This window comes from Capsicum annuum, chromosome 11 (genome assembly GCF_002878395.1).
Source record: "Capsicum annuum cultivar UCD-10X-F1 chromosome 11, UCD10Xv1.1, whole genome shotgun sequence".
Taxonomy (NCBI): domain Eukaryota; kingdom Viridiplantae; phylum Streptophyta; class Magnoliopsida; order Solanales; family Solanaceae; genus Capsicum; species Capsicum annuum.
The window spans coordinates 3,242,241-3,251,510 of record NC_061121.1 but is presented as its reverse complement, the minus strand read 5'-3'; the positions used below and the strand labels follow the sequence as shown (position 1 = coordinate 3,251,510).

The 9,270-nt window shown below is 28.4% G+C and overlaps 1 protein-coding gene across 1 annotated transcript; it reads left to right on the top strand.

Annotated features, from left to right (window-relative positions):
- Positions 1–7,745: 7,745 nt before the first annotated feature.
- Positions 7,746–8,476, top strand: LOC107846835. The gene has a single exon (XM_016691111.2). It carries the CDS (start codon positions 7,851–7,853, stop codon positions 8,361–8,363), a length of 513 nt encoding a protein of 170 aa, XP_016546597.1. The 5' UTR covers positions 7,746–7,850; the 3' UTR covers positions 8,364–8,476.
- The last annotated feature ends 794 nt before the right edge of the window (positions 8,477–9,270 follow it).

The following is a 9,270-nucleotide window of genomic DNA, read 5'->3' as shown; positions in this document are numbered from 1 at the left end:
CCCCAAAATGAATATTGAACATCCAATGAAAATCATAAAATAACTAGCAAAAATAATAATTCAGCACACTAAAGCTTAGCTATGCATAACATCTAAGGAACGGTTGCATAACAAAAATCTATTATGCACAGTTTACCTTGTATTTTAAGAAAAAATTAATTACAAGACTTGAATCCGTGAATGCTTAATCACATTACAACATTTTATATAAAAAAAGGGTACGTCTTTGACAGAATACCAAACTTGGACGTCAAAACAATTGCATCCCACTTAACTTATTTGACATATAGACAATCAATTACTTTACTTAACTAGACATTAACTATATAAGCAACCTAACAATAAATTATCTAACTCACACAAAAGATCCAATTTATAAGCACATCTCACTACATTAAAGCTGTTACTATGCACGATATAGGTAATCGAATCAAAAAAATCTATTATATAGAGATTTACTCAAAGGCGGAGCCAAAATTTTTGCTTAGGAAATTCAAAATCTGAAGAAGAACTTATCGCAGAGGGTTCAACATCTAGAATATATAAATATAAATTATTTTAACCATATATTAATAATATAGTTTTCCGTCGAAGGGGATTCGTCCGAGCCCCTCTTTAATAGGCTAGCTACGCCTCTGAATTTAGTATACATCTTAGTAAATGGTTGTTTCATGACTTTTGTGACCTCCTGATTATACGAAAATAACTTTACTGATTTCTCCAAGGTACCCTCAAAAGTTCGGAGAACGGCTGTAAAGGTTCAATTAATACGAATGATACCTCAGTGCATTAAAACTACCGTTATGCGCGATATAGATAGAAGAACTGAATCACAAGGATCTATAGTACACAACTTTATTGTACATCTCAGCAAAAGGCTATTTCATGACTTGAATATGTGACCTCCTAATCATACGATGGCAACTTTATTTGTTACTCTAAAGCTCCCTTCAGAGTTCGGAGAACGGCCATAAAGATTCAATTTATACGAAGGACCCCCAGTGCATTAAAGCTACCGCTATACGTAATATAGGTAAAAGAACTGAATTACAAGGATCTATTGTACGCAACTTTACTGTATATCTCAACAAAGGGTTGTTTCATGGTTCGAACCTATGATCTGCTGATCATGCGACAACAACTTGACTGGTCACTCCAAGGTTCCTTCAAAGTCCGGGAAGGGCCATAAAAATCCAATTTATACGAAGGACCCCCGGTGCATTAAAGTTATCATTATACTCGATATAGGTAAAAGAACCGAATTACAAGAATCTATTGTACGTAACTTTAAAATTCATCTTACCAAAGGATTATTTCATTATTTGAACATGTCATCTCCGGATCATACGACAACAACTTTCTTGATTATTCCAAGGTACTTCAAAGTTCGGGGAATGACCATAAAGATCAAATTTATATGAAGGATACCAGTGCATTAAAGCTACCGTTAAAAGCGATATAGGTAAAAAAACCCGAATCAGAGGGATCTATTAGAAGCAGCTTTATTATACATCTCAGCTAAGGGCTATCTCATCACTTGAACATGTGACTTTCTAATCATACACAACTTGACTAGTCACTCCAAAGCCCCCTTCAAAATCCGAAGAACGACCGTAAAGATCCAATTAATACGAAGGACAGCCATTACATTAAAGCTATCATTATATGCAATATAGGTAAAAGAACCGAATTAGAAGAGTCTATTGTACGCAACTTTAAAATACATCTTACCAAAGGATTATTTCATGATTTGAACATGTCACCTCCGGATCATACGACACCGGCTTTACTGATTACTCCAAGACCCTTCAAAGTTTGGGGAATGACCATAAAGATCAAATTTATACGAAGGACACCCCTGTGCATTAAAGCCATTGCTATACGCGATATAGGTAAAAGAATCGAATCACAAAGATCTATTATATGCAACTTTATTATACATCTAAGCAAAAAGTTATTTCATGATTTGAACATGTGATCTTCTAATCATACGACAACAACTTTACTGATTACTCCAAGGACCCTTCGAATTCGGGGAAGGGCCATAAAGATTCAATTTATTCGAAGAACACCCTAGTGTATTAAAACTACCTCTATACGCGATATAGGTAAAAAAAATAAATCACAAAAATCTATCGTACACAATTTTACTATGCATCTCTGCAAACAACTATTTCACGACTTGAACATGTGATCTCCTAATCATACAATAACAACCTTACTCGTTACTCCAAGGCTCATTCAAAGTCCGGGGAAGGGCCATAAAGATCCAATTTATACGGCAATAATAAAAGCAAATGGACAAATATAGTACATGCATTACAATTTCATTTGAAAACCAAGAAACCAGATCAGATCTAACTGTATATTTTAAGAAAAACATAATAATAATAATAATTTAAAAAAAAAATTCAGTCTGATTCATGTCGTTTACAAACCAAACAAGGAACAGCCAATGCCTTAAACAAATTTGCTTCTTCAGGAACTAAGAAATGAGCTGGCCTTTTAATTAAATAAATTAATATAGATTCTTTAATTAATACTATATTAATTAGCCAAATTAATACTATATGACCGTGGGTGGATCTAGGGTTTCTATAGGATGGGATTCTGGAAAACCATATCAAAATAATATAAAATATATAAGAAATACTTATTAAAAATCGAATAACAAAATACTTTTTCTCTTTGAAAAAGAATAATAATTTTTCTAGTTCATTAAAAAAGAATGACTCTTCCTTTTTCCTAACAATACTTTATTAGCAGGGACGAGTCAGCCTTCCGCTAGGGGTTTAATCCCTTTCGACAAAAAAATATATATCATTTATACATGATTGAAATTATTTTTTATGTATCTATAGCAGACGTTGAATCTCCTTTGACTAGATTTTTTAAAAATATTGAACTTCCTTAATTAAAATTTGATCTCTACCTCTGAAATTATTACTAACTTTTCACGTGATTAAAAGACGTTTTTATATATTTGACATAATTTTAATTTAAAATCTCAAAATTTATTTTTTTTATTTTTTTAAACTCCATATTAAGGGAAAGAAATTCATTTATTTTAAACACAGTGAGTAGATTCTCAGTCGAGATAAAAATAAAATTTGTTTAAACTTTGGTGGCTTTCTTTGATGAGAGTTTGATTGGCATTTACAATAATTTTAAATTTGTTTTTTTTTTGGATATCAGTGGAAACCATAAATTCCATTTCTTTTACCCAATAGTTAACCACAAGTTCTGAATACATATATATAATACAACAATAATAATATACCCAATATATATTATTTAATAAATAAAATTTGACAAGGATTGAATGTACATAAATATTATATTTATTTTTATAAAGTAGAAAAATTATTTTCGGTATACCTGTACAATTTTAAAAAACAAAACACTATTTTTTAGGCACTGACTTAAAATATTAGAATATGTCAAGTGTGTACAATCCAATTTGTCAAAAGTTTCCCAAAGTTGGTTTTTTTATTTTTATACTCCGTCCGTTTTATAATAAATAAATTATTGAAGTATTTTTATTATTTCAAAATAAATGAATTATTAATTTTTTTTTTTAAATTTATCCTTGAGGATTTGACAATCAAGGGCCCATCAACTGAAAAATAATAAAATAAATATAATTCTCTACTTTGAACAAAGGTAAAATTGAAAAATTATATTAAATTTATGTCTTTGATTTTTTTTCTTAATCTATGTGTCAAATTTTAATAATTTATTTATTATGAAACGAAAGAAATATTTAGAAAAAAATATTTATAATAAATTTTTGTCCTTAAACTGTTGAAAAGACTTTGCTTTATGTGCTTGCACGCCTGTTGGTATCTGGACCTTATCATTTCTTCCAAGAAGCATAATTATACTAGACGAATTTATTAGTTTCCCACACGAATTTAAAAATATTACTATCTCCTTACATTTTTATTTATGATGTTTTACCTTTTAAGAGTTAAATTTTGTGAATTTTATTAGGGCTGTTTAAAATTCAACTGTAACTGTTAACTCAATCGTAAAATTAGTTTATTGGTTAATTGATAATAGATTATTAGATCAATGGTTAAAGAATGGATAAATTTTTTATAATTAATGACTTATTGGTGCGGAGATAAATTACTCAATTTTCTTATCGGGTAAACCGTTAACCTATTAAAAATTATTATAATTATATTTTTATCCTTAGATATATACGTATATTTTGTCAATCCAACATATAAAATTTCATTTATTATTCTATTCACTTTTTAGTTTAGAAAATAACATGTCACTTCTTGTAACATCTAACCATAAAGTATAGTCAGACTTCCTAAAATGTAAAGAAAATTTGAAATTAATTATTAAATCTAAACATAAATTATTTTTGACAACACAAAGGACCGCAATAAAAATGAAACAACCAAATGTGTCCTTCATAAAAGTTTGATATAAAATAAAAAAATTTAAATAATATTAAAGTTTTAATTTTTTTCTGTCAATCCACTAATTAAAAATGTTTCTACATACATTTTAGGCTTAGAAGAAAATTCTTATTTGATTCGATGTTTTAACCTATTAAATAACTACATGAACAAAACTCAAAAATCCTAAAAGATTGATAAATAGATCAATCATAGTATACAAACAACTTTGTTGGTGAAGAAACGGAAAAACTACCAATAATTGCTCGATATTTCGTTCTCTCTTAAATTTATTTGTTAAACCATCCGATAAACGGCCGTTAATTGCTAATCCGATACCGAACCAACCGTTATCTTATTGGGTGACTAGCGGATTAGTATATTTAAAAATCGATAATCAATAAGCCGAATCGCTAAGCATAATTATCCAACTGATCCAACCGATAAACAGCCCTAAATTTTATGATCAAAATTTTTAAGATATATGTATTTTATTATATTAATATAAGAAGAATTGCAAATATAATATTTTTGTATAATTTGTAAATATTTAAATATTAAATAATCTATTTCAATTTAACTCTGAAGTTTAGTCAAATTAACTTTCATAAAGCAGGGGCGGACCTACGTTATAATTTGGGGTGCTCCGGCACCATAAATTCGACGCGAAATTGGTATAATTAAATAGAAAATATACGAAAATAGGTATAAGACACTACTCTAACAAAAAGTTGGTTGGGTGCACTGATATTTAGGTTGATCTGAAGGTGTTACACTGGAAGTATTGACTCGGGTTCGAACCTCATTGAATTCATTTTTTAAAACTTTTTAAGCAGTCACTATCCTTAAATTTTGGGCCCACCATTTGCATAAAGCGAAATATGACAAATGAAAATATACGAAGAAAATATATTATTTTAGCTTTCGAAATTTTTCAGAATTTTCACTATTATTTGAACTATTAAGCATATAATTAGAGAATCATATATTGAAGTATTTAGAAGTAATCTCATGTAATTTTATGAGATTATATTCTAAAACTTTTTCTTTTATTTGTGGATGACAGTAAAAAAGCAAGGGATGTTTGGAGAATTTTCCATTTTCAATTATTTGATTGTGAATTGCATCTGCTACCCCTCAACTTTTCTTAGCACTTTTTCCTTATTAATTATCATGTTTTTTCATTATCGTTTCTCTTTATAATTACTTTAATTTATCATACTTGAGTCAAAAATTCTTCGAAAATAATTTTTTATCTCCATAAGATAGAGATAAAAAAATATGTATATTTTACTCTCTCAAAATCTTAATTGCGAAATTTTACTGAATATATTATTCTCATTGTACAATGAAGAAAAAAATATATTTAACTTTACTGTATGGTTTAAACAGTCGATTATGATTAACAACCTACTTTATATGGCACCAACATCAAGATAAATAAGTAAAACCTAAAACTAACCAAAAGGCTTTACCATAAAGACAGTAATTAACGGTTGGTAAAAATCAATTTATCAATGCTCGAGAGACATTTTTTTACCACCGACAGATATTTTTCAATAATTATGATGTCCGAGCTTGTTTGCGCGTTAATAATTAATTTCACAAAATACTTATTACCTATGTCAAACATATATAGTCATACAAATATCGGGTAATTCTTTTTTTTGTTGAGAAATGTGATTGTAAAAAGTTTTTTAGTTCAAGTCTTAATAGGTTGAGACGATTAGGTAGGATATGACACATCCTAAATTCATCAAGGACATGATCCCTGATGAGAGGATGTAAAGGTCGAGGATTCGATAACATATTACTCCTTTCGTTCGATTTTACTTGTTACAATTTGACTTGATGTATTTATTAAGAAAAATAATTAATAATATTACTGTTTTATAATAATACTCTTATTAAATGATATTTACATTATATGTTGAAATTAATTTGAAGAAAAAATAATTAATACTAAGGGTAAAGGAGGAAAAAAAATTATATTTTCTTGATATATTAAAAATGACAAGTAAAAATAAAAATTTAATTAAAAAATTTATGACAAATAAAAGTGAATGGAGAAAATAACGCACATTCTACTTTTGGTGGCCTCCACTTGTAAGGATATACTCCCCCGTTTCATAATAAATGAATTGTTGAATTTTGACACACATATTAAGAAAAAAGTATTAAAGACATAAATTTAACACAATTTTTCAAAAAGTTAACCTTGTAATACATTTTTAAAAGTTAATTGATTGTCAAATGTATTAAATTTATTTTTTATCGTTATTACTTTCTCGTTTAATGAACCAATATGAGTCTAAAACAACTAGGATCTCAAAAATACCAACACCAAATCAACATTTTCAACTAACCCAAGTTGGCACCCAAAACACAACATGTATGATAATCCAACAAACATGACATTCTTAGGTTTGTCAATTATACAAAACTAGTGGCCAAAAGGCATTAGGTACTTTGACAATCTAACCTAAAAAGCAAAACAAACAAATAAATAAATAAATGAAAGAGGCCGTGATTGACAATGTACTCACATAATATTTTAATCTTTAAATTCACACTTTAGAATAAAAAAGAAGAAATAAAAAAGTGAAGTTCTAGAATCCATACTTGATAAGAAAACTCAATAACACGACATGGACACGTTTAAGCAAAGAAAATAAATATATACCATTAAATACAATAGAAGAATAAATTAAAAATACATACCATAATAAATTAAATTAATTAATTAATATTTTAAATAAATAAAGAAAAAACATTGGATGAAAAAAATACAAAGTGAAAGTACCTAATTTTAGATGTCTATGTCAAAGCAAATATCGAATACAAAACTCAAAGCCTAATACTACTAAACACCGAGTAGACAACAAAAATATATAAATAAATAATTTTAGAAATACAGAACAAAAAAAAAAGTCAAGATGCTCGCATCAAAGTAGATATCAGATTTTGAGCATCGGCGTGAATTTAAATTAATCCCAAAATAAATATAAATCACAAAATAAATAATTAGAATTAAATAAATAAATATTTTTAGGAAAAAAAGTCAAAACATTCGTGTTAAAGCAAATGATGAACATGAACACAACATGAATCTAAGTTAATTTGAAACTCTGAATTTCAAAATGAACATTGAATATTAAGTAGATAACTAAACATAACTAAATAAAATAAATAATTTTAGAAATTTATTTACATTCTTTTTTTAAGACACTATGTCAAGGTGGGTCCCACTCACATGCCAACATCATCATCATTACTTAACCCTCCCCCACCTTTGTCCCTCCCACTATATAACCTTCTCAAATTTATTTTCCCTCAACGTAAATTGTCTTTCATTGTTCTTCCACCAATTCGTCTACAAAATCAAATTCCTACATATTATTTCTTTTACTACTACACCAAAAGAAAAAAAAAAAAATGGATAATCAACTTATTTCACGGAAGCGAGTTTGTGATGATTCAGACGAGTTAGAAATTAACTCACCCGAGGTAAAGAGACTTCGCGAAGATCTCTTAGACGACTTATATGACTCGGAGTATAATGATAATAATAATAATGATAATAATACTCCGAGTCATGATCTCGATTCGTACATGAAGAGTTTCGCAGAAGAAATTACATCTTTGCCGCAACCCGAATTAGGGTACCTTCTAGAAGCATCTGATGATGAACTAGGACTCCCTCCGCCGAAAGAAATTTCGGCGGCCATCGAGTCGTCAGTCCAAGTTGTTACTGAGTCGCCTCGACTCAATAACGAGTTTTGGCCGAGTTATGAAGACTCGTTCGATTGTGGAATTATTGAATCGGACCACTATAGTGGGAATATTATGGGTGAATATGTTGGGTTAGATGGGTTATTTGATTATTCGGAGTCGGGTTTCGGGTCGGGTGATTTTCTTTGGAGACCCGAAACTTTACCCGCAAAATAGATTATAGGGAAAAAATATTGTAAAGATTTTTATAATTTTAGTTTTTTTTCTTATATACTATTGTTTGATTAGAAACAGAAAGCAAGAAGAAATTATGAAATATTCATGATCTATTTCCTTGATTTTTTTTAAATGTTTTTTTTTAATGTTCCGTATCTGAATTGGAGCCTGATAAATTTGAATTCGCGCTACTTAGGGTTCATTCAACAATATAAAGACAGTAAGATGCATAAAGTTTGTAGTATTATCCGAAAAAGAAGCAATATGATATAGATAATTAATACTAGTAATTTATTTTTATGGCTTTATTTCAAAAGAAAATATTATAGCAAGAACTGAATCTGCAACAATGGTGATGATAGATATGGACTTTATGAAAGTTAATTACTAGGAATAAACTATTTTTCAAGTATAATAATTATCAGGATATTTTGAACTCCAAATATGAAATTCATGGTAAGATTAAAGTTGTGCATTAGATATATTTTAAATTCAATCTGAACAGTTTAATTGTTTTACAAAAAATATTTTTTAATTTTATATGTATAGACCTGAAAATAGCTCATCAAGTTATTTGAAAGATCATTTTCTTCGAGAGGTCACGAGTTTAAATCTTGAAAATCTCTGACAAAAATGTAAGGTAAGACTGCGTATAATATACTTTTATGGTAGAATCTTTTCTCGAACACCACACATAATAATAGCTTTAATGCACTCAACTATCTTTTTTTTAAAAAAAGAAATTAAATGGTCATAGAATATCAACTCTTCTGTATTAAATTTTCTTAAAAAAATACTTACGATTTTGCCAACCATGACATGAATGGAAAAGTGAGCAATAACTATTTTAGTTTTTCGAGTTAATTTCAAATATGATCATTTAAGTTATTATCTCAAAAAAAAAAAG

Bases quoted from the DNA above. Each gene is read 5' to 3' on its own strand.
- LOC107846835 (XM_016691111.2), top strand. From the start codon at position 7,851: ATGGATAATCAACTTATTTCACGGAAGCGAGTTTGTGATGATTCAGAC.